At 36.0% G+C, this 18,152-nt stretch overlaps 2 protein-coding genes across 2 annotated transcripts; one reads left to right on the top strand and one right to left on the bottom strand.

Moving 5' to 3' along the window:
- Window positions 1–8,858: 8,858 nt before the first annotated feature.
- On the bottom strand, window positions 8,859–11,867 carry LOC116024038. Its single transcript, XM_031264942.1, has 5 exons — window positions 11,708–11,867; window positions 11,380–11,622; window positions 10,677–11,292; window positions 10,550–10,556; window positions 8,859–10,460 (listed from the first exon to the last, which is right to left on the bottom strand). The coding sequence occupies exons 1-5, from the start codon at window positions 11,865–11,867 to the stop codon at window positions 8,859–8,861; spliced, it is 2,628 nt and encodes an 875-aa protein (XP_031120802.1).
- Window positions 11,868–13,230: 1,363 nt separating this feature from the next.
- On the top strand, window positions 13,231–15,226 carry LOC116024037 (bidirectional sugar transporter NEC1-like). The gene is made up of 6 exons (XM_031264940.1): window positions 13,231–13,267; window positions 13,454–13,490; window positions 13,586–13,796; window positions 13,879–14,040; window positions 14,748–14,867; window positions 14,975–15,226. The coding sequence occupies exons 1-6, from the start codon at window positions 13,231–13,233 to the stop codon at window positions 15,224–15,226; spliced, it is 819 nt and encodes a 272-aa protein (XP_031120800.1).
- Window positions 15,227–18,152: the final 2,926 nt, after the last annotated feature.

The raw sequence follows: 18,152 nt of genomic DNA, 5'->3' as shown, positions 1-18,152 counted from the left end.
ATACATATATGATATATCTTAACCTAATATGTTTAATTACTTTAACTACAAGTTTGATTACATAATTATAATCTCATGGGATGGAAATAATGTGTGAATAAAATAAGAATTTAAATTCTATTGTTTGATTGGTGTGAATAAAATTATTAGAATTGAAATTTTTATTTTAATGTTAAATTTACTTGAAAATTGAAAGAAAATAAGTAGTATAAGTATTAAAGTGATCATAGAATTGCAATTCTCAAGAAGGATGTAGGATTACTAGGACTGAATAATTTGGTCCGCACAATTTAACTTTTCTTCTCATGTATCATGAAATTGCAATTCATAGAGAGAAGTCAGAGTTTCAATTTCTCACATTTAAGAATTCCACCAATCTATAATTTATTTTTTTTACTTTTGGTACTTAAAAGTGAGAAAAGAATTATTCCCCTTTTACTAGCACATGCTATTAATATACCACTTTGACCAGCCATGCCACGCTATGCCTACGCCACATGGAGACTTGTATCCCTTGTGCGCACAAGAAGCAAAAGTCGGTAGACTGATTATGTGACTCGCAATTTATGTTCGCAATGACTCGCACGCTTAACGACAGAGTTCTTTGACTATCTAGTTGACATTTCCTGCTTAAAACCAATTGGTGATAAGTAGGTGGATATTAACCATTTAACCATATCCCTCCATGGTAAACCACAACGCCACGTCTCGAATCGAGCAGGGGTTGAACTCGTCTAACCCGGCCAACGCCCAACAAGGGTCTTGTGGACTTAGGATTAATCCAGCAACGTTAGAATCACCAAATTAAGTTTAATAAAAAATTCAGCTTGTTATTCTAATCGTGAAGTTATGTAGATCTAAATGATCTATAAACACTTAAAACACATAATATGCTTATAGAAGGTAAAACTCCAGCTAGCCACACAACAGGCAACCGTAGTTAGCCCAACTACTGAACTAATGTTACATATATAGTTGTGGAAACTATATAGATTTTGCAAGTTGTTCCCCAGTTTTGCCCAACAATGTTTGTTCAACTCAATTCACATTGATCGGGCCTAATTTCTTTTGAACCTAAGTAATGGAAAAATTAGTCAAGTTCAATTAATATGGATCACATTATTAGGTGAGAAGCTTGAATTTATGACCAATAATATAGTATGGTACCATTTATGGGTGCAACTTGCAAATGTATAGATTAGACAAAGACATGAGCCATTTGATGGAAAATTGTTAATCAGTCATTTTCGATTGATTTGATCAATTTTAACTGTTTAACTTAGTCAAACAATTAAAATTAGTATTGGATAAAACATCTTATTGGCATAGCTGATTGGCCAATTAGCTTATTTTCAAAACGCTAGTGCATATTTAATTGGGGTAGTGTTTTTAAGTAAAGTAATTGCAATTAATTCTAATTAAAACTGTGTGGTCTAGTGGCACGAAATAACTTCCCAAATAAGAGGTCATGGGTTTGAGCCTCAGATGGTATTGACCAAAATAACTACAAGTAATAGACTTTTGAGTACAGAGTACTTTTGACTCTGTTACAAAGTAGTATCTGTTCATACTTACTTTCTCAACCTACTGAAGCACAAAGAATCAATGTGCCCCCACACTGGGGATCGAACATGAGACTTCTCATGTCCTTATAATTCATTTTACATGTTATCAACTAACCGTAAATAACTAATTTACCAAATATCTTTAACAAACCACTAATACTATTATCTGATTAAAACAACTAATATAATCAATTATCAGATATCACTTTTTTTGACACAATTATCAGCTATCAATTAATTGTCAAACACCAGCATAATACTCAATTGGTTCTAGTCCCAGACTCCAAGACGTTAAATAATTTGTGCATTTTAGATCAGTAGCATTCCCTTGTTAACTAGAAAAAAATTCCTGGGTTCTTCGTATGGGTGGAGCCCGATGAGAACAATCGTAATTGTATTCAATAATGATCAAACCTAATAAGCCCAGTATCCACGGTGATATGAAATTTTGGTACATGCAATGGCTGTGATTTATTTTATATATACAGAGAAATATTTTTAATTTTACTTTGTAATTGTTAAAAAATCAGTTAAAATGGGATTATAATAAGTGAGAAGCTTAATATGAATATTATATGCTCAATTAAAATAGATGATAGGTGAATTAGATAAATTAATTTTTGAAGTGTATCCGTTTGAGTTGGGAAAAATAAAATTGAGAAGACTTTTAAGTAACATTTGTCCCATATTGAAAAAAATTGTAAGTTTGCACTAGTATACACAATTAAAATTTTCAAGGAGATTTTTTTTTGAAAAGAACTTTTCAAGGAGATTGACTTGTATAATATAGAAAATTTTTCTTATACTTGGCCGCGCATGAATTTGAAAAGTTTACATTCATTTGTGGATGGAAATTCAAAAAGGACGAAAATTTTAATGTTTGTAAAATAAATGGTGCTCAAATCTACGAAATAAAAGGAGAAATAGAAGAAGTTAAACAAAAGAAGTAAAATAATAAATAAAAGAAGCCTATCATCAATTCAAGTTTCTGTATTTTTAATTTTTGAACTTTTTTTTTAAATTTCAAAAAATAAAAATAATGATTCTGCCACTCAACTCTGTAATCACATCACCTCATAAAACACTTCAAAATACCTTATTACATCTAATATTGTTATATTGGGTAAGAAAAATGCCTCATTAGGTATGCAGTATGCTATTTGGGCAATATTATACTGTTGAATCCTTCTAAACTAAAATTAAAATATATTGTAATGATTATATGAGAATATCAAATGTATAAATATTTTATTTAAAATTACTATTTAAAGAATATTTATTTTAAGAAAATTACAATATTTTCCCTAAGTTTTGATAATTGTTATTTTTGTTCTTAGTTCTTGATCGTACTTGTATTTTGTCTTTAAGCGTTTATCCAGATTGAATTGCTCTTTTCATTCCTAGCTCTGGGATAATTGTTATTTTCATCCATAATTCTTGAGTAATACCTTTTATCTAGAATTTTTTTTTACTCCAAGATATTTGAATTGGTTGCAACTCTATCTACATATAAGCATTGTGAATCTTTAATCTAAAAATTTGAGAATAAAATACTTGAATTCCTTGATATTTTACACTCTATAAACTATAAAGTGTAAAGTATCGGGAAATTCAATTGCTTTGTCATCAAATTTTCAGATTAAAGGAATGTAAAATATAATGTCAGGAAATTTTATTGTTTCGTCTTTAAAATTTTAAATTAAAGATTCATGTTTTAGATGTGAAAAATGCAATCAATTAAAATGTCTTAGAGTTAAAAGAATCCTGATAGAAGCACTATCGCACAATAGTTAATGATGAGCAGTCGTTATACCGTGAACCATGCACCATGGCTGCTACTGTAGTGTTGTTGAATGGATACTGCAGTTGTGTTGAAAGGGAACTGCAGTTGCACAGAACAGATGTTGTTTCATTCGTCTAAAACTGCAGTTGTGTTGAACTGATACTGCAGGTCTGCAGTTGTGTTGAATGGATATTGCAGTTGTGTTGAACTGATACTGCAGTGTGTTGAACGGATAAAACGACCTCTGTTCCGTGCAACTGCAGCTCCTTTTCAACACGTACAAATGCAATATCAGTTCAATACAACTGTAGTATCCGTTCAACACAACTGCAGTATCAACCATGACCATAGACCATGGTCCACAATGTAATTTGCGAATGATGAGTGGGGCGGCGATTGGGGTGGAGTATATGTATGCAAAAATTAAACAAGGAGCAAAAATAATAATTACAGGAATTGCAATTCTTCCTTTGTTTTGTTATAAATATTACTTTTTATTATTTAATATATGGAGTAATAATGTTAGGAAAAAATACATTTTAGTCCCTCAATTGTTCTTTAGCCCCTAATTTTTAACCATTATAACATACTCTCCTAACTCTTTTTAAAAAATTGCAGTTTTAACATATGAAAGAATAAAATTATTAAACTCTATTAAAATTTTACTTAGTACATGTGTATTTTAAAATTTTATTATCTTTATTCTTTATAATTTTTTTATTGATATTTCATCTACAAAATAGATAATTAACAACATTTTCCCTAAAATTTCCTTCTTCAATTGTGGTGCATCACCCTTATTTTCCATGCACAAACCTATTAATGTTAAGTTTTTTTTTTTTTTTTTAAAAGAAGAAATATTGAGCCTAAAAAAATATTATAATTAAAGAAGAAACATTAAAAGTATTAAAATTCCCATGTACTAAGTCCATTTTTAATAGAGTTTAATAATTTTGGTGTTTTGGTATTTAAATTAAAATTGTAAGTTTTTTTTTAAAAAGAATTAAGAAAGTATATTGTAATGGTAAAAATGTTATGGATTAAAATGACTAGTAAGGAACAATTGAGGGGTTAAAATGCATTTTTCTGTAATTAATTTTTTTAATATATAGATATGCCAACTTATGTTCTTCCCATGAGAAATAGTGTTTAGGTGTGGTCACGTCGTTTAATCCACACCATCCAAATTTTCAATTGCACGGATAGGATTAAACATGTATGTGTAGACTCTTATATTAAGGGATTTGATTAAAAAATTACCACCACTCTAAAAAACCTGCAAAATAATAAATATATCAATAAAAAATTATAACCAATCTAACAAATCATAATTAGACTTCACATCCACCCCTAAAGACTAGTTCTCGTATGAATATAAATCTACCAACTTATGCCAGATTAATTATAGCGTCTAGTTCCGTGCCCAATTAGTTTTTATTAAGCGATGCATGTGAGTGCATGTCAACCTCGAACCATTTTCAATTGAAAGAGAAAATATCATTGTTCAAAGGTTACTATCTGGACCAAAAAAGATTAGACGTAAAGTATGTCAAAGTACAATACACATTTAGGCCGGCTCAAAATGTGAGATAAGCGTGTGCTCGATGAGAGATCAGATAAATAAACGTGTTTTTTTTTTTGACAAAATAAATAAACGTGTTTTAGTTTGTGCTAACGTCAACATTTGGCCACTGAAATCTCAAGTGTTCCAAATTGATGCATTTTGACCATAAAATATTTGAACAATTCCACATTGTGGTCACATGATTGTATAAATTTTTAGTTGGATTAGGTTAGTACTATCAAAATCTTCTACTTTAATTGGCTCGACTTGTTTAATTCGTGGTTAGGTCTTTCATGTTTAAATTTTATTCAATTTTCTTTTAATTTAGTTTATTTAGTATTTAAGATTTTTATTCAATGAAAGATCCGAATTTTCAAAATTTACAATAAACACAATATCATTAAAAGCCCCCCCCCCCATCCCCACCCCCACCCCCAACACACATATATATATATAAGTAAAATCCTCCTATAGTCTTTTCCGGCCCAAACTCATTTTATTGGTCAAATTAATAATAAATCTTATTTGGTAAGCAAATGTTTAATGGATTTTAAGTAAAATGTATTAATTCTTTAAAAAAAAAGTAAAATGTATTAATTGGTAATATTGCATTATGGTATCTCAATATTCCGGTCAAATGAGAACACAATTCGTAGCAGAAGATGGCATAATTAACTTATGATAATATTGCATATTATGGTAGAATAAGATCACAATTCTTAGCATAAGATGACATAATTAACTTATAGTAATATTGCATTATTATGGTAGAATAATATTATATTATTATGCTATTATATAATATTAATTGGTAATATTATTTCCATATTCTCATATAGTAACGTAATAACATAACAAATTGTTATTTAAACATATCATTTTGCTAAACCTAAAGTTGTAAGATTCCAACATAATTCTGCCTTTGTACTCTCTCCTATTTACAACAAATGATCAGATATTCAAGAGTCCTAATAGTACTATAAAATATGATGTGATCATCCTCATCAGATTACAAGTTCTACACACCATCACAAGTATAGAATTGCTAAGGTGAAGTTCTTCAAACTAAATATAATCTTTCAAAAACAAATGCTCATTGAACCTGAATGGGTCATCTCCAATTTGTTTGACTGCTGCATCATGGTAGAGCACACGGTTCATCACCTCAGAGCTTTCTATCCCAAACATGTGTGCGAGTTTTTTATATAGCTCTTCATATGAATCCACGACTGAAAGATCAAGAGTTTGGCTTACATCCTCAAGAGTTGCCTGGGCTGCCCGACTATCTATTTCTCTAAACATTGCTTGGTTTTATTTGCCCACGAATATGGATGGATTATTTACTATGAATATACATAAATTAAACATCATATACATTCACCACATAAACAATACATAAAAAAAATAATTAAATTTGATCTAATTCAGAGTGCTGTGATCAAAACACATTTTTAGTTTAATTAAAGGTAAAGTAGTAAATAAGAAAATTTGCATATTCCTGAGAACTCAGGAATAGGTTAATACCAAGGGGGTCTGGCAATAGCTATTACCCTTGGGTAATAACTCATTCCCAGAAACATTGTTCCTGGGAATAAAAAACATTACCAAACAAAGGAATATGCCTATTCCCGGGAATGTTATGCCATTTCAGGCCTATTCGGCGAACCAAACATGCGGTTAGAGATTGAACTTAATTACATTTGTCTTACAACTTAATACTAAGTGTAAAATTTTTTCTATAAAAAATATAACAATTAAACATATATAATTCTTAATTAACTATTCATAAGAAATTACAAGCCTGTTGGCTGCCATGTCTGCCTATGTAGTGTTATGCCTCTCACTTATAAAATTTGTATATAAGAGTAAGTTAGACTATAAATTAACAAATTATGTGCATTAGACTATAAATTAACAAATTATGTGCAAGAGATTGAAACAAAAGTTACCTGATACAATCATACTTTGTATCGAATATTATTAGAATGATTTTTAACAACACTTAATCGACATCATAAAAGGTAAGAAGATACTATATTTATCATGCAACATAGGTTTAAACCCTAATATTTATCATGCAACATAAATCTCATATGTTATTATTGCTTTGAAAAGGAAATAGTATGCCTTCCAAGTTCCAACCAAATAAAAAACTTATATGTGGACCAACTCAAGCCCAAGTTTGACAATTGCCATATTGAAGGCACGTAATCCATGTACCTGCCTTGAAAATATTCAAGTTCAAATCAAGATTTTTATGGTGACTTTGATAGAAGAATATTAATCAATATTGTTCACAAGCCCATTATTAGTGTCCAAATTAAAGATTTCTACATAAACAGACTAATTTGCTTTATCTATAGGCTGAATTGATGTTTATAATCTCTTTTTAAATGCTCATGTTTCCTTTGCAAATAACTTAATACGGAGTAATAATGTAATTTTTCTTTGTTTTCCCTAGGCTATTTAGACCTCATCTAGACTATGAATAATGGCCATGAGATGAGATGGGCCGGGATACATTCCCACCTCAATCACTTCCTATCAATCATTATTTTATGGACCATAAATAAAAAGTACATTTTTAATATATTAAAAGTACATTATTTGTATACGCAAAGTACATTATTTGAAAGTACATAATTTTTTTAAACTTTTTTTTAATAGTAAATATGTTGTATACTTTGGCTCATTTTTTGGAAAATGAACCAAACAGGCCAAGACAATTTTCTAGAATACTTTTTTTGAAAACCAAACAATCAGCTATATTAATGCAAAAGCGATGAAATGGAATCCGGAGGGACCAAGTCCCAGTACATGTTCTCAGTTTGCAAAAAAGCAGAAGAAGCTAAAGTATGAGCAATAGCGTTTGCTGATCTAGGGATCAAACTAATATAGCAGGAATTAAATGTAGACATAGCTGCCTTGCAAGCGTCCATCGTGAAGCCAACATACGAACGAAACGTGGCTCGTGGAGCCGATAACCCGGACTTGAGTTGCATGCAATCTGTAAACAAATGAGCATGAGGCACTCCCATACGTCTTAGCCAAGCCAGCACCTCATTACATGCCGCAGTCTCAGCCATCAAGGGGGAAAAGCAAGACGGTAGTGTTCCAGCACATGCTGCATGAAAATCTCCATTTAGCGCAAACAACACAGCCCCATACGTCGCCCTCAAAGAGTCGGCCTGAAAACCTGCGTCGAAGTACGTAGCACCGCTGTGCGAGTGTCGAGACTTGAGGCTGTACATACGGCGAGACCTCCGACGTCGCAGCCTGGGCAGTGGGCGGTTGGTGTTCGGAGTTTACTGGAAGGAAACCGTGAACAGCTCTCCATGATCGCAGTGCCGACTCGGCCCCGAACAGTACCATCTTTGGAAATGGTAGATTCCTCTCCCAGACTGCCGTATTCCTCGCACGCCAGATTGAATACAATACTGCCACAACGAATTCCACAAGGTCCTCAGGAAAAATAGACATAACATTTGAAAACCCCATATTAAAAGTGTCACCCGAAACGGATGATAAATTCAAGGAGGATTCATGCCAAACTAATTGAGAATAGTCACACAATATTAGGGCATGCATTGTATCCTCATGTGCAACTCCACATTTGGGACATGAAGGATCCACCTCAACTCTCTTTATAAGTAAATTTGTGGTTACTGGGAGAATATCATTGATAGCTCTCCATAGAAAAATTTTCCACTTAGGAGGCACCTTAATTTTCCACAATGGGTTCCATTTATCAAATAGAGGGGGGCCTTCTAACTCTCCCACAATTAATTTATAGCCACTTTTGACAGAATAGCAACCCCTAGGATCACCATTCCAAAACCAAGTGTCCTCATAGCCTGGTGAGATTGGGATCCTAGAAATACGGGTTACCTCCAGAGGGGGAAAAAAATCAGATAAAATCGAAAGATCCCATGTACTAGTGGCCTCATCAATCAACCCTGAAACCAGTGAGCCATTCATTGCAGCAAATTGGGGTTTGAATCATGGGAGTTGGGTCATCTGGGAGCCACGGATGGCCCCAAATTAGAGTGGTTTTCCCATCTCCTATTCTTCGTCTTACACCCCCACAAACCATATCATGGGCTGCCATTATACTCCGCCAACAGTAACTTGGACAAGATCCCAAAGTAGCATCAATAAAAGAAGTTCGTGGGAAATACCTTGCCTTGTAGACCCTGGCTACCAAAGATTGTGGTTTGATCAACAGTCTCCATACCTGCTTTCCCAACATTGCCAGATTAAAAGCCCGTAGGTCCTTGAAACCAAGGCCTCCAAACTTTTTTGGCACACATAAGCGATCCCAGGCTTTCCAATGAATCCTCCTATCAACTCCAGAGTCCCACCAATAACTATTCATAACCCTCTGAATTGATAGACACGTAGAGTGAGGCAGTAAAAATACACTCATTGAAAAGGTAGGCATTGCCTGGGCTACCGTTTTCAATAAGATCTCCTTTCCAGCCTGTGAGAGAAGCTTCTTATTCCAAGACCCAATCCTCTGTCGAATCTTGTCCTCGATGTATGAGAAAGCAGTCCTTCTATTCCTCCCTACAAATGCTGGCAAGCCCAGGTATTTCCCAAAATTGGGAGCCTGAACAACCCCAAGCACTTGCGCCACCTCGTGCCTCTGGTCCTCCGATGTATTCCTGCTAAAACAAACACTGGATTTATGGAAGTTTACAGACTGACCAGACAAATTCTCATACACCTCTAGACAATGTTTAATAACACCTGCTTCCTGAGAGTTAGCCTTAAAGAATAGAAGGCTGTCATCTGCAAAGAATAAATGCGAAATAGACGGGGCACCCCTTGCAACTCTACACCCATGGATTAAACCTTCCCTCTCAACCTTCTGCAGGAAAAGAGAGAGTCCATCTGCACAGATAATGAATAGATATGGGGAGAGGGGATCTCCTTGCCTGAGCTCACGAGTCGGGAGAACATGTTCGCTATTAACTCCATTTATCATGAAATTATAGGAGACAGTAGTGACACATAACATAATCAGATTAATCCACCTCTCAGCAAATCCCAGAGCATGTAGCATTCGGCGAAGAAAAGACCACTCCATCCGATCATAAGCCTTAGGCATATCAAGCTTAAGTGCTCCCCACCCTACCAAACCATTCTGCTTTCTATTAAGATAGTGCCCTACCTCTGCAGCCACCAGGATGTTATCTGTAATCAGCCTGCCGGGAATAAAAGCACTCTGGGATTCGGATATGATGTTCCCCAGCAAGTGTTTCATCCTATTAGCCAACACTTTAGCCATGATTTTATACACCACATTACACAAGGCAATGGGCCTGAGATCAGACACAGATTCGGGAACACTCTTCTTAGGAATAAGGACTACATTAGTATCATTAAGACCTTCCGGGAAAGTACAAGAATTCAGGCAATCAATGACAAAGGCAGACACATCCCCTCCCACCACATCCCAGTAATGCTGGTAGAACCCCGGGTTCATACCATCAGGACCAGGATCCTTGTTAGGAAACATAGAGAACAACGCTGTCTTAATCTCATCCTAATCAAAAGGCCGTAACAAATCATCATTGTTTGTTTGCGTAACCTTAGGTACCACTGTAGCATAAAAGGGGTCCATAGAGGGCTCACCATTCGACTGGAAAATCTTATCAAAATAATCAAGCACTACAGCGTTCATAGTCTCCCCTCCACCCACTCACCCACATCGTTTTTAAGTCTAGACAACGTGTTTTTCTTTTTGCGAGCAGATGCATACCTGTGATAGAAGTGAGTGTTGGCATCCGCCCCCTTCAACCAGTGTTGCTTCGCACGTTGTCTCCAGAAGATATCCTCCTGGGCCTCCAGCCGAGCCAACTCTCCCTCAACACATTGGAACTCAGCCAAAGAAGCTAGGTCCCTACGGCCTCGCAGAGACATCTGACTCACTCTTAACTGCTTAATCTGTTCACCAAACCTATGGAAGTGGTCTCCTCCCCATGCCATCAGCTTGTCACCGCAAACCTTTAGACATCCCAAAAAACCATCCGACCTCCCAGCCTGCCAAGCAGTCTCCACAACCTCCCTACAGCCCTCATCAAGTAACCAGGCCATCTCAAACTTAAAACTCCGCCTACCACCCAAACCTCTCCGAGAGGTATCATGCATAGAGAGATACAAAGCAGAATGATCAGACGAACGCATCAGAATATTCTCCACTGCCGCACCCGACTGCAGGGTAAACCAACTGTCAGTGACTAGAACTTTATCCAACCTTTCTTCAATCCATCCGTCAGTACCCCTTCCTCTCTCCCATGTGAACCGATATCCTTTCATAGGTAGTTGAGCTAGTCCACAGGCATCCACTGTCTCCCCAAAACCGCGAAGGAGACCCTCTGGGTGGGGGTTTCCGCCACACTTCTCAGACTGGAATAAGAGATCATTAAAATCTCCTAACACCACTCATGGGAGAGCAGACCTACCAGTGAGAGACCGGAGCAGCTCCCACGATTCCCTCCTTTTACTACGCTCTGGGAATCCGTAGAAACACGTCATCCGCCACGCATTAGAAGCAGGAACAGTAACTTTCACATCGATGTGGTTTCTCGAATAACTCAACAAACTAGCTGTGCAATTCTTTCTCCATAGCAGGGCTAGACCCCCGCTCAAACCAATATTATCTACGTAGAACAGACCATCAAATCCAAGTTTTACTCTGTGACTTTCTGCATGAAACCGAGCAACCTTTGTTTCCATCAAAAACACAAATTCAGGCTTCTTACGGGACACAAGGTCCACCAACTCACGAACTGTTCGTGGATTGCCCAAGCCACGACAGTTCCAAAATAACGTACTCATGATGATGGGCGGGTCTGTGGCACAAGACCGCCGCACACAAGTTTTTTGGCATATCAACAACCATAGCATCCTCACTACCCGAGCTCGCAGCCCCTACAGCACTCCCCGCCATTCTACGACCACCACCCGAACCCTCACGCCGGCGTTTGGTCACTGCCACCATGGCGGTTTCGGACTGAACAGCTTGTACCGTTTCTAGAATACAACCAAACACAATAAATGAAAATATTTTCTGGAAAATGACTCATTTTTCTAGAAAACATTTTCTGGAAGTCATTTTCCGGGTTTCCAAACACACTCTTAATGTAAAAAAATAAACAGTGTTAAGTATTGTCTTTGATTGTTGTAAATCTTAAAGTACATGGATTAAATTGAACAAAATTTAGGTACAAAGATTAAATTGAACAAAATAGTATAATATAGGAACCTAACAAGTATTTTGACCAAAAACTATATATTTGATGTTAAACACTAAATTAAATAAGACCCAGAATGTTAGTGTTATAATGGGAATAAAAATTTTATGTGTAATCGCATCAATAACGTATACCTTATGTTTTCTTTTTCATACTTATACAAATAATTTTTAATTTTACGTTTCTTCTTTTCAATTTTCGCTTAACATTGTTAAATCTAATTATTATGTTATTAGAATTAAAATTGTACGTACTAATGTAATTGGTTGCATTAATGTCTTATACATTATTAATTCTTTCTAGTGATATTCAGTAGGTTACCACTGATGTGGTTAACTGATACTTACGTGGATCCTAGTTAGTTTTATTTTTGTTCTTTTAAAGAATAGTCAAGTATTTGAAAGCGATAAAAGTGGTTATCTCCATTTAGGAACAACCTTTGCTGTTGGAAATAAAATGACAATGGTTGTTTGCAACTGCCACATCTATGGCCGTCGTCTTATGTCTAGATTTAGATCATCTAAGAGTCTAAGACGAAGACAATTAATGGTTGCCTTCGTCTTGTCTCACTCCCTCTTAAACGAAGGTGAACATGACTATTTTCGTTTTAAATTAGTCGGTTCAGATCTAGCTTAGATTTCATCTGTGAGGTCCAAATCTTGACACAAGATAGTCAGTATGGAAGAACAGGCCAAACATACTACTGACTCTGTTACAATGCAGTATCTGTTCATAACTACTTTCTCAACCTACTGAAACATAAAGAGTCAATATCGCCTTCACTGAGGCTCGAACCCAGCCCCTTCCATATGGGGTGCAATCGAGTGCCACCAGACCAGAAGGTCTTGGCAACATCGTTAATTAGTACACTCAAATACTCAATCTCTATAACTCTCACTACCTTTGGAGTAGTGCTATATAAATGTTGCCAAAACACAGAGTTCATTCCCATCATCTTCTACAAGCTAAGGCACAGAGAGAGAAAGAGATAAGCCAAGCCAAGAGATCAAATTAAAGTCTTTCCACAACTCTACATTGATCTCAAAGTGGCCACCAATAATGGCAAATTCTCTAGCTAATGTTTTTGGCATTCTTGGCAAGTAGTCCTTCCTCTAAAACTTCCTCTTCTCTTTTGTTCATTAGTCACATTCTTGTACAACAACTAACCCAACTCAAACAACGTTGTTGAAAAAAATCATTCACAATTCTTACTAGATTATCATGACTAGTTAACAACTCTAATGTAATGTGTTCTTCAATTCCCCTTTTCTCAATTTTGCAGGAAACATTATGTCCTTCATGGTGTTCTTGTCTCCACTGTAACAACAACCCACTTATTATCTCTGCAATTTTTGACATAATATATATAATAATGCATATATATATGTTTTTGTTTGGTTTGGTTGCATGGCAGGCCAGCTTTCCATGTGATATATAAGAGAAAATCATCAGAGGGTTTTCAATTCATTCCTTACTCAGTTGCATTGTTCAGCTGTATGATATATTTATACTACGCATATGTGAAGAAGCACATGCTCTTGCTGGTTACTATTAACAGCCTTGGAGTGGGTATAGAGTGTGTATATCTCACCATCTACATCATTTATGCAACCAAACAGGCCAAGGTTCCGTTACGTTAGTTAATTGCACCAATCAATTCATTTTTTTTATTGCTCAATTGGAATAATAATGAAATTTCATTTGCAGATTTTCACCATTTGGGTGCTACTTATCTTCAACGTTGGAGCTCTGGGGATCCTCCTGGTTTTCACCTACCTATTTTCGACGGGTGAGAGGCGGGTTAAAATTGTTGGATGGTCTTGTTCTACCTTCTCCATCTGCGTTTTCGCAGCTCCTCTTAGCATTATGGTAATTCATCAATTACCCAATTAAAGTGAGTTCATATATAGAATTAATATTATAAGAGAATAAAAAAAATGCGGATTATTACTGGCAAGACCATCAATAGCTTGAAAGTAAAAAGAAAAGGGAAAAAACGTAGTGACAATTTCATAAATATTATATATAAACTTTGGAGGTGTGCTGGGCAAAATTTTCGAGTACATTTCTTGATATGTTGATCGAAGTGAAGTGACATAGGTGCACTTTTAATTTACGAATTTTGAGTGTATTTTTAAATGTCATCGGAGGTACTAAACTTTGCATCGTGCACGTCTTTAGTTTGTAACATATATTTTAATAAATATTTCAAATTTTAAAGTGCATTAATTAATACTATAAAGTGCACTTATCAACACTACAAAGTATACTAAACAATACACAAAGTGCACCAGTGTCATGTGCACCATATTGAGTGCAGTTATACCTATCATTGGATACACTTTGCCATTGTGCACAATGCATTTCAAAATTTAAAATATTTATCAAGATGTCGCATCATTATTTTTCGATTTCTTTGCTTTAGAGCAAATTATCTTATATCCGGATCAATGATTGGGATCAATTCATAAATTTTACCTCGGATGTTATCTTGCAAGATCCCCTCCACACACACACACACATATTATCACAACAATTGAGTTAGTTACAGACCAATTAATGTATATTTGTTGCAGAGGAAAGTTATAAGGACAAAGAGTGTAGAATACATGCCGTTTCTATTGTCCTTCTTCCTTACACTCTGTGCTGTGGTTTGGTTTTTCTACGGCGTCTTAATTCACGATTACTATGTAGCTGTAAGTGTTTTATTACTTTTATTTTATTTCATTTCATTTTATCCCTCCTCAACACTCTCTATAACAATGTGTGTGTGTGTGTTTTTTTTTTTTTTTTGCATGAACAGACGCCAAATGTACTAGGATTTGCATTAGGAATAGCACAAATGATCCTATATGCAATATACAGAAAACGGAAGACTCAAGCTTTGCCAGTGGCGGCGCTAGATGCTAGGATTCAAGACATAACAGCGACGGAGATGCCGGAAAGACCAACAAAACAAGAAGCCGTCACGGTTCCGGCAGCCATGCACGACGGGAGAAACGGCAGTGCTACCCATGATGACAAAAATAACAATCATGAAATTATGGATATATGAACATCTGGGGACTTTTATGGGTACAATATTGTGTTGAAAATCAAAGCACTAATAAAGGATATCTGATACGTAGTTTAATCAATCAAGTGTAACGGCTGTTATTTTATTCTAATTTTTTTTTTTCAGTTGAAAATTTTAAGTTGTTCATCCAATCATGGTGCTTATTGTACTCTTTTATATTTTGTATAATTATGTTTTTTTTTAAATGTTAGAGAAGAAAACAGTTCAAAGCGTTGATATTTTCTGTAATTTTAAAATTTTAATTTTGAGGATTTTAGAAAAAAATCATTGTTCATTCAAAACTCCAATTTATTTAATGGACAATATCAGAGGAGCCCACATGCCGGTTCTTGATCAAACCAACCTTGAATTGACCCCAAAAAAATGGGTTTGCGCCTTAATGGACCGGGCTTAAGTCTAACCCCAAATCCAAACCATCCTGTATAGAGGAACCTGGGTTGTTATGCCGTGGACCTAGGTCTACATTCACATGCACTATACTCTACATTCACATACACTATACTCTACATTCACAATTTGTAAACTCCACATTCACACATTACAGGATTATATGTTTAGTAACTATATTACCACTGTTATGCATTCACACATTCAAAACTCTATATTCACAGGTCCTATACTCCACATTCACAACTTGAGAACTCCACATTCACACATTAGAAGGCTACAAGTTGCTAGAACTTCTTAACTCTATTACCGATTCACATATGCATAACTCTACATTCATGATTTCTATACTCTATATTCACAATTTGAAACCTCCACATTCACACATCTCTGGGCAACTCTACATTCACACAATCATAAATCTACATTCACAATTTCTATACTCTACATTCACACTTTGAAACCTCTACATTCACACATTTTTGGACAACTATATATTCAGCAATATGTTTACTAATTTATAAAGAAAAAAAAAAAAAAAAAAAGAAAGAAGAAAGACAAAAAGGACGTAGTTTTGGACCAGGTCTACAACATAATTTGCCGAGGAACCTTCAAAAGAAAATTAGAAAACTTTAAATTGATCTCATGACAAAATTGGAGGACCTGTGTTGCCAAACCCATTAAACTTGAGTGGGTCCACGAGATTGATCATGCAAATATCATTAATGTCATCGACTACATTGCCCAACGCACTATTAACACCTGCTAAAGAATGCAACTTGGTATAACTAGTGTTGCTACCCATAGCGGAACCTTTTGTGATCGACAAATCCAAATACTATTGATTCCTAAGGTAGCATGACCATGATACAGACGAATGCCACACCTTAAAAAAGGATATCTAATTCCTCATACAATCGAGGAAACTAATTAAAGAACTTCATATATTGGGATAAGATGGTGAGAATGAACGTGTGGAAAAGAGGGAGCACTAGATTCTCATTAGGATCTCCTAAAAGTGATAGGGGGAGACTTGAGCCAAAGAAGGAGAAATGACTAGATAGTACTCGACCAGTGCTGAGGAGGAGGGAAGCAAACAGATACCTACTAAAAAATCTAACAAACTCCAAGGTAGGAGGAGAAGGGTCAAAACAGTACAACTACCAACGCCAAAGAAAAAAAAAAGGAAAAAAGTGAAGGCATAAGGAGGAAAGCTACGACACCTCATGTCTCATTCTCCCAATGAGGAGGCTCGAAAGGGTACCAGACACCCAAACATGAAAAAAAAAAAGTGAAGGCATAAGGAGGGAAAGTTAGGACGCCCCAGCTCCTAGGAATATAATGTAGCAGTGTGGGTTTGAAACATCACTTAAGTAGCTAATTAACGTGGACCAAAAAGGATGTCAGCTCTTAACGCCAAGGAAAAAGGGAAAAAAAAAAAACAGAGAGAGAGATGAAGGCATAAGGAGTGAAGCTAGGACATAAGATGTTCCGAGGAGTTGGGCCAAAAGAGTACTAGCTACCTAGCGCCCATAAAAGAAAAAGCAAAAAGAAAAAAAATGAAGGTATAAGGGTGGAAAGCTAGGATTCCTTGCGTCTCGAGGAGTATAGTCAGAAGTATACCAACTACACAACGCCCCAGAGAAAAAAATATGAAAAAAGTGAAGGCATAAGGAGGGAAAGGTAGCACACCCCGCGTCCCGGGAAGAAAAGTGGTAATAAGGGTTTGAAAGATCACATAAGTGTGCTGCTTGATGTGGGACAAAAGGGTACCAACTATCTAGTGCCTAGGAAAATAAAACGAGAAAAAGTGAAGGCATAAGGAAGGAAGTTAGGCTGCCCTACGTCTCGATGTGATGAGATTATGGTAGCAAAGGTGCGGAGACCACTAGAGCTTCAGGGTCTTAGCCATTTGGATGGGCTCGTTGGGTTCGCATGCAGGGAAAGTGGTAGAAAGTCCTAGTTGGACTCGTAAGGAGGGAAGGCAGCCCAATGGGTTTGCATGCAGAGAAAGTAACCCAAGGAGGCAACGCGCACAAAAAAAAAATCTTCCATTTTCCTGCAAAAAGGCGTCGATGCTAGAGAGCTAAGTAATAATGGTGAACCGCATGTAGGAAAGGCGGTGCGCGCCTAAATGCAAAAAAGTAGAATCTATCGGCTCGAGGGCCCACTAGTGCATTTTCAGTAGATGGTGAATAATATTCAATAACTGGCCGGCCTATAAGAAAAAGCTTGAGATACAAGTTTAAACCCAATAGAGGCTATTATAACTTTTAGACAAATTAGGTAAGTTGCCAACCAAAAAGGAAAGAAGACAATAGAGTGATAGACAAGGTACTTCAAGTGCTCATTGAAAAGACGATGATGCCTAGGTGATAATAGGGCTATTTATAGCGTTTTGAGATTAAAAAAATAGTAGGAAGAAGTGAAAAACAAACTCCATAAATTTTATACCACACATGCGTCCTATAGCCATTCACCACCCTCCTCCCCCCCCCCCCCCCCCCCCCCCCCCCCC

The sequence above is a fragment of the Ipomoea triloba genome, chromosome 7 (assembly GCF_003576645.1).
Source record: "Ipomoea triloba cultivar NCNSP0323 chromosome 7, ASM357664v1".
NCBI lineage: Eukaryota > Viridiplantae > Streptophyta > Magnoliopsida > Solanales > Convolvulaceae > Ipomoea > Ipomoea triloba.
The sequence above is the reverse complement of the archived record's forward strand: the minus strand, read 5'-3'. Positions and strand labels throughout refer to the sequence as shown.

Excerpts from the sequence above, each read along its gene's own strand:
- LOC116024038 (XM_031264942.1), bottom strand. The coding sequence starts at position 11,867 with ATGGCGGGGAGTGCTGTAGGGGCTGCGAGCTCGGGTAGTGAGGATGCT. Across the intron at positions 11,623-11,707 it reads GCTTGGGCAATCCACGAACA|AAAGTCACAGAGTAAAACTT; the intron begins GTTCGTGAGTTG and ends GGTTTCATGCAG. Across the intron at positions 11,293-11,379 it reads GCTGCTCCGGTCTCTCACTG|AGGGTCTCCTTCGCGGTTTT; the intron begins GTAGGTCTGCTC and ends ACCCCCACCCAG.
- LOC116024037 (XM_031264940.1), top strand. The coding sequence starts at position 13,231 with ATGGCAAATTCTCTAGCTAATGTTTTTGGCATTCTTG. Across the intron at positions 13,268-13,453 it reads TAATGTTTTTGGCATTCTTG|GAAACATTATGTCCTTCATG; the intron begins GCAAGTAGTCCT and ends TCAATTTTGCAG. Across the intron at positions 14,868-14,974 it reads TTCACGATTACTATGTAGCT|ACGCCAAATGTACTAGGATT; the intron begins GTAAGTGTTTTA and ends TTGCATGAACAG.